Source organism: Drosophila gunungcola, chromosome 3R (genome assembly GCF_025200985.1).
Source record: "Drosophila gunungcola strain Sukarami chromosome 3R, Dgunungcola_SK_2, whole genome shotgun sequence".
Taxonomy (NCBI): Eukaryota; Metazoa; Arthropoda; class Insecta; order Diptera; family Drosophilidae; genus Drosophila; species Drosophila gunungcola.
The window spans coordinates 20091328-20102814 of record NC_069139.1 but is presented as its reverse complement, the minus strand read 5'-3'; the positions used below and the strand labels follow the sequence as shown (position 1 = coordinate 20102814).

General features: G+C 44.8%; 1 protein-coding gene across 8 annotated transcripts in view; it reads right to left on the bottom strand.

Annotated features, from left to right (window-relative positions):
• Nucleotides 1-113: 113 nt before the first annotated feature.
• LOC128266490 (uncharacterized) overlaps nt 114-11487 on the bottom strand; it is a 33248-nt gene continuing 21874 nt past the window's right edge. For 4 of the 8 annotated variants that reach the window (XM_053003052.1, XM_053003049.1, XM_053003051.1 and 1 more), the window contains 2 exons: nt 3825-4008; nt 114-3499 (listed from right to left, as the gene is read on the bottom strand). In XM_053003052.1, the coding sequence (XP_052859012.1) occupies nt 697-3499; nt 3825-4008 (2987 nt within the window). In that variant the 3' untranslated portion in view covers nt 114-696. Of the gene's footprint in view, nt 3500-3824; nt 4009-4706; nt 5035-5109; nt 5418-6654; nt 6948-11487 lie in introns of those variants that run through there. The other 4 variants (XM_053003055.1, XM_053003053.1, XM_053003057.1 and 1 more) reach the window with 4 other exon arrangements.

Sequence of the window (11487 nt, the reverse complement as noted above, 5' to 3'; positions counted from 1 at the left end):
CGATTTCCTGTGCGCCACGGACACTTTTGGCCTCCCACAACCCATATCCCGTGATCCACCAGCCACCACCCACACCACGTCCTTCGCACGTGGCAAATGAAAACAGGTTTCACTTTGCTTATATATAAAAAAATTTATTGCATTAAACTTTGTGGGGTGAAGAGCGTAGAATGAACGAGTTTTTCATGCTTAACGGCATGCCAAAGGTGGGAATCTTAGCGCTAAATGTGTTATTCCTAGAGTTGGATGAATTGAGTTTGATATGTCAGCTGCTTGGTTCGTTGGTATCGATTTAGGATCTAAGCTTAGTGGCTAGCGATATGTTGATTTGGTTGCTTGCAATCGTTTCACAAATGTACAATTAGATGCTGAAACCGAAGACTACAGAGATAATACAAATAATCGTAGGTGATCTTAGGACCTCTGCAGCATTCAAACTTCAAATTCTGTTTTTTAAAAACTTCAAAGGCCTAAGTATCACTTTCGAACAACTTACGAAGTTAATTAGTATACCGATAACTAGTTCATACTCATTTCATCCTTTCATTTGGTATGCAAATGGATGAGCTTACAGACTAAACAAATATCAAAGATTCCAATTCCGATCACAATTCGGCAAAATTGGAAATTATATTATTTTTCCACTTAAACTTTCTTTCGAATCTTTCGATTTCGATGCATGTCGTTTTGGATGGCCTAGCAGTTCATGTAGTTCGGCGTCGCCTCCTCTACCTTGGACTCCTTTTCGGGGGCCATGTCGCCCACGTTTTGGTAGACCTCAGCCTGGACCTCGATACTGCCCACCTGGGGACAGGGCACTGGAATCTGCTTGGGCTTGAAGGAGCTGCATCCGCTGGCCGAGCTGCTCTTGGTCAGCTTGCCGTAGATGATGTTCGACCGCTCGTTCAGCTTGATGGGCTGCAGGGTGACGCCGCTCTGGTTCTGGTAGTGCTGCGTCTCCGCCTGCTCCTTGGCCTCCACGATGGTGTTCAGGTAGCTGCTGCTCTGGGAACTGGCCAGCGGCTGGCTGCCGTAAACTGGGATGTTCGAGGGGAACATCTGGTAGTGCTCGGATCCCGATCCCGTGGGACTGGTGGGTGTGTTCAGGCGCTGGCAGCTGGACATGGGCGAGGGGAACACAATCTGGTGACGCTCGTCACCGGGCGTTGAGCTGGGCGTGAAGACGGGTCTCGGTGGCGGCGGCACCAAGTAGTTGTCCATCATGCGGCAGTGCGGGAAGCGGCGATCCTCGTGATCCGAGTGGGTGCCCGAGTCGCCCAGCGAGGCTCCACTGCAATTGCTGCCGGTGCTCAGTCTGCCGGACGAGGAACTCGAACTGGACACACTCTGCAGACTCAGCGAGCTAATGGGACGTCCTGCACCCACGGTGGAGCTCACGCCGCCACCCGACTTGAAGCTACAGCTGGTGGCTATCGAGGACTTGGTCTCGTCCAGCAGGCTGTCATTGCCACCCGGCGTCTTCGATCGCGAGAAGAACTTCTTGATGCGCTCGAAGGGCGTTTCGCGCTTCAGGTGCGACTTCACCTGCTCCTGGATGCGCTCGTACTCGCGGCGCAGCTGGTCGATCTGGTCCTGCTTCTCCCGGAAGCTCTGCTGCACATCGTTGCGGTGCTTCCAGCGCTCCACCAGCAGCTCCACGTCGCGGATGGACAGCACATTGTTCTTGAAGTCGTGCATGATCTCGGCCAGCTCGTCGTCGGCATTGGATCGGCTGTGACTGGCGGCGGAGGCGTCGCTGGCACTGCGCTTGAGAGTCCCATAGCCGGGCTGTCGGGCGGTGCAGCGGCCCAGCCGGAGGGGCTCCTCAACGGGTCGGTTCGAGGGCTGGAACAGGTAGTTGCCATCGTCCGGGACCACCGGCACATTGGAGGGCTGCAGCACGTAGTCGTTGCCCAGCTGGTTCTCCAGCAGCTGCGAGCACTCCTGGCTGAACTTGTCGGTCTGGTAGAGTGGTGCAGCATCCACCTCGTCCAGGGATTTGATCGGTTCCCGTGGCTGGTGATTCTGCTCTTTGGACTGGTAGTAGGGTGGCTCATTGATCCTCAACTCGTTGGTGGTCTTTTCTGGTCCCGGCTGAGCGCCAGCTTCGGGCAGTTTCTTCTCGGACTCCACCTTCTTTTCGGCCACGGAAGCCTGCAGATTTTCATCCTCCGTTTCCACACTTATGTAGTTGAGATTCGAGACAGCAAGGGTCTCCGTTTTGGGCCTCACTTCGGGTGTGTTCTCGCGCTCCGAACCACTGGACATCTCCATGTACTCCGCCGAGGGCAGTTGCTTCGGTGGCTTGTTGGACTTTCCCTTGCCGGGATGGGCCTCGATCACCACATTGGCACTGGGCCTGGGGCTGGCGTCACCCGGCGGAGTCACCCCCTTAAAGTAGTGGTACATGGTGGTCAGTTCGTGGAACTCCGCGAAGCTGACAATGTTCTGGGCCAGCTTGCTGTGGCCCTCCTGCTCGGCCAACTCCGCGGGAGTGCGTCCGGCGCAATTTCTCACGCCGCAGGCGGTGTCGCCACCGGGGCACTCCATCAGCTGGATGCATAGGCGGTTGAGGCCCCAACGGGCGGCGAAGTGCAGCAGGGTGGGATACTCCTCCGGGCTGGACTCCAGCCGGGTGAAGAAGTGCGGCTGCCGCTCGCTGGGGCCGCTCAGCAGGTGGAAATTGGGCGGCATGTTGCGCTGGAAGCACTGCAGCAAGTGCTGGTCGAGGGCATCCCGCTCCACGGGTCCGATGCCCAGGGCATGGCACATAAACTCAATCGGGCAGTCCTCGATGCGCAGCAGCTGCTCCAGCTCCCGCAGACGACTCTCGCACTTGATGGGCCTGGCACCCAGACTCTTGTTGTTCTTCTCGATCCGGATCTCGATCATGGTGGAGATCTCCATGCAGGCCTCCGGTATGGAGAACTGCAGGGTGTAGGGATTGCGGCACTTGAAGTTGCGCAACTCGATCAGCTCGCCGGACTTCTCCACCAGCAGCTTCAGCGTGTCGTTCTTCTCCAGTGGATCGGCCAGCAGGGCCACCACCTTGTTCTGGCCCAGCTTAACCTTCTTGGGCAGCACAGTGAAGCCCTCGGTGCAGCTGGAGAAACTGCGCGACAGGCCGCCACCGCCTCCTCCGCCTGAGTTGTCCTGGCAGGGCGGTCGCTGGCACAGGGCTCGTCCCAGGATATCGGTGGCTATGCCCAGGATGTTGCTGATCTGCACCTGGTCGTTGTCCCGCACCACACAGCGCCGCCACTTGTAGTAGCTGGGCAGCGCCGACTTGTGCATCTCCTTCACCTTCTCCTCGGACACGTCCAGCAGGATGGCCAGCACCTTCTCCACCCGAATGATGGCCGACAGCTGGGTCATCAGGAAACTGTGGGGAAGCGCCAGCAGAGCGGGACACAGGATCACGATCTGCAGCGCTGTGTTCTGGTATTTCTGGGCGATCTCCTCGCTGAAGGGACCATCGTCAATTTTGATGTGCAGAAAACTAAGGATGAAATAGATTGCAAATTTTATTAACATCCACTATTTATACACTCTTCAAACTTCAAAAGTTTTCCAAATAATTAAATAGTATATAGTAATCAAAACTTTTGTCGTTCACCAACGATTGCTGTGAAACCTGAGGTGATGTTTGGATGAACTAACAAGTCCCATCAAAGTCTGGTTCACTTTTCAGTAAAAAATGTTGAAAAATAATAATTAATCATGACCTCGAGTTAAGCAAGCAAATAAACTGTGATTTAATATTTATACTTTTTCTTATTTTCTGCACTTGTTTTCTAAATTCTATAAACTTTTTCCAAACTTACTTGAATGGTTTCCGTCCGCGCTGCTTGGTGATCTTGTCGAAGTGGTTCTTCAGGTAAGTGGCCCGCAGATAGGCGCGCTCGCTGTGCTTGGCGGTGATGATCAGGATGTCGTCCATGTTGAAGCCGGAGCCCAGGAAGCCGGATGCAATCGCTCCACTCGCGTTGTTCACGTTGCCGCAGTTGTCTGCAAAATGAGCGGAACAGATCGTGGGACGGTCAGTGAAAATGCCTCGAAAACTGGAATAACTCCGTCCCGGAGGAGCTGCTGATAAGCAACCACTGGCCCATTGCGACCCCCTGAATAATCTTTACTCGCATATGTGCTCAAAAATATATATGTATATGTACAGTGAGTGTGTCTGTGATAAATAATGTGTTTACTTAGGATTCGACCAGCCTGATTTGTGACCTCTTCAAATAGTCCCCACTCCCGAAACACTTTTGTTTGGCCTTCCTTCGGGGAATTTGACTTTTTGGGCTCTTTAAGCGCCGCTATTATTCAATGTGCGATAATTATAATCAAGGACACAGTGAGAACGTGTGTGCATACCTGAGTGAGGCACTGTGTCACCTGAATCAAAATTGTAGCTTATCTCTGTAGGGTCAGGTATTTGGGAACTGTATTGATGGCGAAGTCAGATTCAGAGATAATAAAGAAGTATACAAATCTAGGGTATATTTGTAAAAGAGTTTTTTTTTAAATTAATTCCAAAATTTACAAATTCCTTAGTTTTTTATTTTTAATTTTTTCTTGGGAAACTTATGATTTAGATAAAAATTCCAAGAAATAGAAATACAATTTCTTTTAAGACTTTTCGTTGACACCATGGACTTAATCATTCTTACATCATCACTTTTTTGAAATACTTAACAGTCACTCACAATCTTTAATCCCATGAATAGTGTTTGGATCAGTATGTTGCAAGCTTTCATGTAACTTGCTTAATATTTTAGGAATTTGTAGATGGAATCTCTTGCACTTTCCACACATCCACATTCCGCAGTGACAACCTCATCGCGACTGACCGAAGATACATAGTTGGATTTGGATTTTAGTGGATGGAAAACAAAAGATCTTCAGATGAAACTAAATAAAACAACATAAATTTCGGATGGGGAATGGGGGTGGGGGGCACATATTCCCGTTTTAGCCAAATAAATTAGGCCGGACTAATCAGTTGTTGTCCCAGCGACATTTTCCCTGCGCCGGCTTCAGGTTGCCGCTGCCCCATAAATTCAGTCACGTTTGGCGCATTTAAATAAATCTCTTCGGAGCAAAACTCACAAGCACACACGCACATGAGAAGTGGAGACAGAGCGATGCTGTCTCCTGGCCAAACCGAAATCCACTGTTGCATTTGCCAGAATCTGAACTTCTTGACACCCACAAATGGCGACGACGTCAGCAGAAGAAGTATCTCTATCTTTTGCTCTTTCCTCCTGTCGCCTGTTACGCTTTGCCTTCCGTTTCTCTGTTTTCTGTTTTTCCTGCCTGATATTGCCATTCCCCACCCTGCAGATGCTGCTCATTATGAGGCAAAGGAACTGGAACTCCACTCTACTATATACGATGTGGATATACAAAAATAAGAGGGGCTACAAATGGATATAAAATATTATGCCTCGTCCCATTTCTGCCTTTTTGCATATGCAAAATGTTGTCAAATTTTATTTGATGCCGTCTAAAAGAACCCTGACAACATAATTAAGTGGAACTGTGGGTAGTTTCCGAAAGCTTTGCTTGGGCCCTTTTCAATGATTAATTACTGTGACCGAATAAAACTTTATCCTGTCCACGCACACAGAAAAAAAAATTATAAAAACACAAGATGTCTTCAAAATTGAAAATCGTTTTTAATACGAGCTATCTTAAAAATATGGCAAAACGTATTAAGATATTTCTTGAGAGCAATATAATAATATAATATAATAATTTCTTCAAGGCTGGGAGTTCAGGAAATGGTTACTGTTTTGGATAGTGGCTGCTGTCGAAAATATATTTGCAATTTTACTGTTCTTATTGTTTGTTTTAACAATTTTTTGAGTTTAAAAAGTGGTTTTCTGAAGTTGCATTTAAATTATGATATTTTCTATACACTGTGACAATTAAGTCTTTTTTTAGAAGTATGTAAACAATTCATTATATTTTGCAAATGCCTTGGAATTAACTTATCTTCAAATTGCAATGAAAGTTTGTTTTTTTTTTTTATCAGCATAGTTGCGAAAATACCTAAAACTGAATGCAGAACAATTTGAGGGCGACAAATTTGATTTACAAAATTGAACTCAAAATAACTTTATAAATATTTGATTTTAAGTGAACTGCTTTCCACCCCAGAGCTAGCTATTGTTTTGAGTTGTTGATCCTGCTCGGCCTCGCTCCTCCGCCGACTTTGGCCTTAATGGCTTTTGTTTCGTTTCAGTTTGCAAACTTTGATTTTGGGACGGCGGAGGTTGTCGCTGCGGCTGCATTGAAATTTATTTCTCAATTACATGGCAGACGACAGTTTTGCGACAGCGACGCGGCTGTTGAAAATGGCAGAGAGATGGAAAAAGCGCAGTCTGACATTGAGTTGCTTCCCTCAGCCGAATGCCGTGGACTATATATTCCGATTCCGATTGGATGGGCTGAGTGCAGGAACATCTGGTAATTGTTAAATCGCTTCTCCTCCTTTGGAGAAGACAAAATGGTCCCTTTGTTCATCATCTCTGTGCTGCTTTGTCTCGCAATTTGCAATTTGCAAATACTCAGTGTTTTCGGCTGTGATCGATCACAATTTAATGGACCTCGCATCGTGCAGCTGCATCAAGGCGGAGAACGAAAACTCACTCATCTCCATGTCCACATAGTCCTCCTCCGACTCCTCCTCCCTGTGCTGCCCCGAAACGCAGCTAAAGAGGCGACAACTGCCCTTGGCTGGCATTTTCACTTTCACTTCCACTTCCCCCTCCACTGCCAATTCGATTTCGATTTGTTCGTTTTCGAATTTTGCTTGAAATTTCGCTTGAAACACAATGTTTTAGTTGTTAGGCACCGCGAACCGACTCGAACATTGCGCTAATTGTCGTCGCAGCATCCACATTTCGAATGGAACTGCCTGACCCACAGTCGTGTGGCTATGCTTTGACCCACCGCAAATCGGCGGCTGCCTAGGATTTTGCCACTAATTAATTGATTAAAACTAACGCTTTGCGGGCAGAGAGTGGGCAGCTGCGGAATCTGGTTTCATTCGGTTGGAATAGAGTTAGAGCTATAAAGCCTAGATTGAGTTATCTCAAAGATTAAATTAATTTTTAGTTATGTTGGGGATTTTAGCATTTTAGCGATGGCTTATACATCAAAGGTTGTATGTATTTGCTGAATACATTAAGAACAAAATGTAAAATAAAATTGAAAATTAAAAATGTTGTGTAAAAATAAATGAAAATGAAATAATAAATATTTTGTATAATATTAAATGACATTATTGACATTTTGTTTTTCTTTGAGTACGAGATATACTGTTTATAGCTAAACTGTTTCCCAGAAACCGCGTTTTGTTAATTTCCAAGTATGGGCATAAAAGAAGAGCCCCCATATATTCCCAAATAATTCATCAAAAATGTTCTTATAAGTGAATTTAGCCCAAGCTCGCTGGATTTTTATGATTATGTGTGGAGAGTGGTAAAATGCAGAGGGGATGGCCACACATTTTGGGGAGAGACAATTTGAATAAATGCCAACCGCTGATGGTGACATTTTTTGTGTGTTTTTTTTATTTTAGCAAGAGACATAAATCAACGAAAGGCGAACACAAAAATATAAATGCGGGATTAAATGGACTGCGGCCACGAGAAGCGGAACGCAATGGGTTAAGGGAGGGGTCGAGGGGGTTAAGGGGGGTCGAGGGGCCACCGGACGACACACAAATTAACCCTCCCCCTCGAAAGGCAAACAAACAGCAAATAACTCAAAAAGTGCATTTGTATGTGTGGATACATACCATAACAATTATCATTTAATTATGTCAACTGTAACTTAATTATGCGCATATATCTTTTAATTTGAGGCCAGTTTTCCACTTGGATTTGGTTTGGTTAATTGTCGACTTCCTCATGAGATTGCAGCATCGGCATTCATGCTCCTCCATTCATTCCCTCCGAATCGAGATAAATCCTTTCACACAAAAGCTGGCCATCCCTTCGCCTCCCGGCTAACCCGAATTCCGAAATGCCCATGAGAACTCGACGTTCTTGCCGAGATTTGTATTAATTTAGATTTAGTTCGCACTAGGCATAAATCATAAATGATTTAAATTGTTTTAGTTCTAGTTTCGGTGCCATGTCCAGCCATCGTTAAATGGAAATTGCTGTTCTCATTGTCTCTCCGTTTCCCTGGCGCAATGTGTGAGAATTTCTGGCAGCTGGACACGAGGGGGAAAATGCTGGATGGGGCAGGGACTGGAACTGAACTGAGAATGGAAATGGGAATGGTACTGGTACTGGGACTGGGGATGGTCAGTCCCAACGATTATAAATGACATTGCTTTTGATTTGGCTCTCTGTCTCTGAATGTGCCTGCATTTGTCACTCAATTCTAGAGGCAATCTGTGTTTCGGTGTTGGGTTCGGGAGAGGTCAGTGAATTTGACGATGTTTGGATTAATGACAGCCCTGGGCAACTTTGGTAAAGAATTTTCCAATTAAGTGAAAGATGTGCCTAGCATTTGCATAGAAAATTCCTGGACACTGAAGAAAACAAAGTTGTGGCTTATATTTACTTTGAAATAAAAAATGGTTTACTTCTTCCAATCCCTAAAAATAAAAAACCAAGAATATATATTTTGAAACGCAACAAAACATATGCTTAATGCTAAAGAACTTCAATGCTGTTGCCAGAGAACTCAACTACAAGAAGTCTTTTTCTAGGAAGACTTCATAAAGTACTCCATGACCTAGTAAATGAAGAAATTTATTTTCTCATTGAAACGTCTAATAATGAAAACATTTAAAAACACATCATAAAATGGTGCATCGGATAAGGCTTTTTCTCTAGCTCCCTTTTAGGCCCCCTCCCCAACCGCCGAGGAATTTCCCGCTAAAAGCAAACATAAACAACATTTTGAAATTTCACTTTCAGCCCTAAATAGCGAAACAGCAAAAACTATAGCTACAAGAAAAATGAGGCATCGAACCGTTTTCCAAGCCATAAACATAAGGAAAACAAATACTAAACTCTGTGCCGCAGGGTGTGGGGTGCAGCATTTTCACGCTGCGTGCCGCGTCATGGAAAATGAGGAAAAGGCATGCAGCCGCAGCCCCAGAATGCCTGCCCCCTCCAACGGGCGAATTTATAGATTTTCAGGCAGTGCTATAAACTCTAGATGGCAATGCGAAATCGGAGACGGCTATCAAATGCAGCGAGCAAGCGAAATAAACCGAAGGAAGTCGAAGTCCATTGAAGGGAAGTTCATAAAAGGCAAACAAGTTGGCAATAAATGCATTTAGTTAAATCGTTAGATGGGCCTTGACATAAGCCAAGTTCATAAATGCATAATGCATTTTAATGCAGTTTTTACTGAATTGTAAACAACTGGGAGGTCCCTGGTAATAGTTCCTCATATCTGATGTTATTTCTGACGTTTTTGACATTAATGTTTTGTTATTCCGCGCTGTCGCTGTCATAAAAGGGCTTGTGCTGGCCGCCCCGACTTGGATGGGTTATTTTATACACATCCCGACTCCCACACACATGTTTGCCACCAGAATTCTGTTATAATAACAACTCTTTTTGTAAAAAGCCCATCTATAAATATAAATGTAGATCCCAGATACTGGGGATTCGTGGTATTAGGGCATTGAGTAATTGTGCAGCAGGTGTCAAATGTCTGGCCTCATCCGTCAAGATGAACCCGAGCCAGAGGAAATTGTAATTTTTCAACGAAAATATTAAAATTCTCATAAGCGCTCAGCTCCGATTCGTGTTAAACTCAACATTTGTGGTCTTATAAAGGGGGAAATTCCACCCATCATCCACCAAACACCTCACAGTCCCACGACTAATGTTGATTAATGCCCGCCCCAGTTGGAAAAGCGACAACTTTGTCAAACACTCCATCAAACACAATTCAAATGTTTCGTTTGCGAGGTGTGTGTATTATTTTTTACGTTTCTTATTTATTCGATGCATGGGGTGGGGTGGGGTGGTATTTATGTCACTCCGCCAGCGATTCCACTGATCTATGCATTCTGGCTGCCAATAAATGTCTCCATAAATTTCAGACCCAACATTTCAGGCATCAAGAGGAGGCTCCTAATATAGTCATAAATATTTTGTTGGCCAATTTTAAACAATGCACACATCATTTCATGGGATAACTCTTTGGTTGGTGGGTCTGGGAAATGCGTGAATGGGGAACATTTTTCAGGAGAATTGTTTAAGGAAATGTTTTTCGTTTTAAATATGTTTTCAGAATTGTTTTGTTACCTAAAGACTGCTAGGTTCTAGATATTTTTGAAAAAATCTTTTTTAAAAACTATCTTCTTTACAAACCCTTTATTAAACAGAAATATCTCCAACTTTAAGGTTAATTGGCGTGAGTAAAAAAGTGCAATAAATCAAAGCAATAAAAATAAAAAGCTACAGCCCGCATTTTGTTAGCTAGTGTAACATGAACGCTTGTTTTTTATGGCAAACATACAAAATCAAGCCAGAAAAAATTTAAAAAACAAAACAGCCACGATGATAACTTGACAATAATCAAGTCAAATTTTTCGTTTCCGTTTAATAAACAAGAGCGAGGGAGTGAGCGAAAGGGACAGTAGATGGTGGAAGCGGGAGAGAGCACGTCTCCATATGTGTTGTTGTTGTTGTTTCCTGCATGCAATTTATGCTGCAAGTTTTCGACTGCGACGCGCACGCACACTTAAACAGGCTTCTATGAGGGATTTCCGGTGCGTGCGTCGCTGCCATTGTCAGCACTGAGAAAAAAACCTACTGAAATTATTTTATGCTAAAACCCCTATAGTCATCAAAAATATGCATTGAGTTAAACAATTTATAATCTCTATTTAAAAAAGTTATTCTGTTAAGAAATTTAAACTTTTGAGAACTCTGCACAAATATTCTGATTAATAGAATGGTTTCTTCTCAGTATGTTTGACTTGTGTCTGCGCCTGCGCATTGTTATTTTTTGCGCCAACTGCAAATTGTACGTTACTTTCTGCACATTCTGCTTTCTGGACTGTTGTTATTGTTATTATTGTCTGGTTCGGGCATGTGCTTGTGTTTGTGTTTGCGTTTGCATTTGTATTTATGCTGCTCTGGAGCGGCACCTGCTGCCCTTTACCGCCCCATACCCATACCCATCCCCGCCCTCAACTGATCCGCGACTGTTGCTCAGCATTAACATCACGCACAGCCCTTTCAATTCAGTTTATAATTGCTGTTTGCTTTTTTGCTATTTTTAAACAGGCACCAGCAAAGGAAGAGCTATGTGGTATCCAGAAATATGAGCATTATTTGAAGCCTAGTAGAAGGGCACGCGCTACTCCCCAGCACATCTGCGTTTTTGGGGTAGCAGCTGCCGCAGGTTTTGCCCCCCTTAATGTCCCGCTTTTTATGTCTGGCTTTTCATTTTCCCTTCCTTTTTTGTGATATTAATTAGAAAATAGGGGAGCAGCAG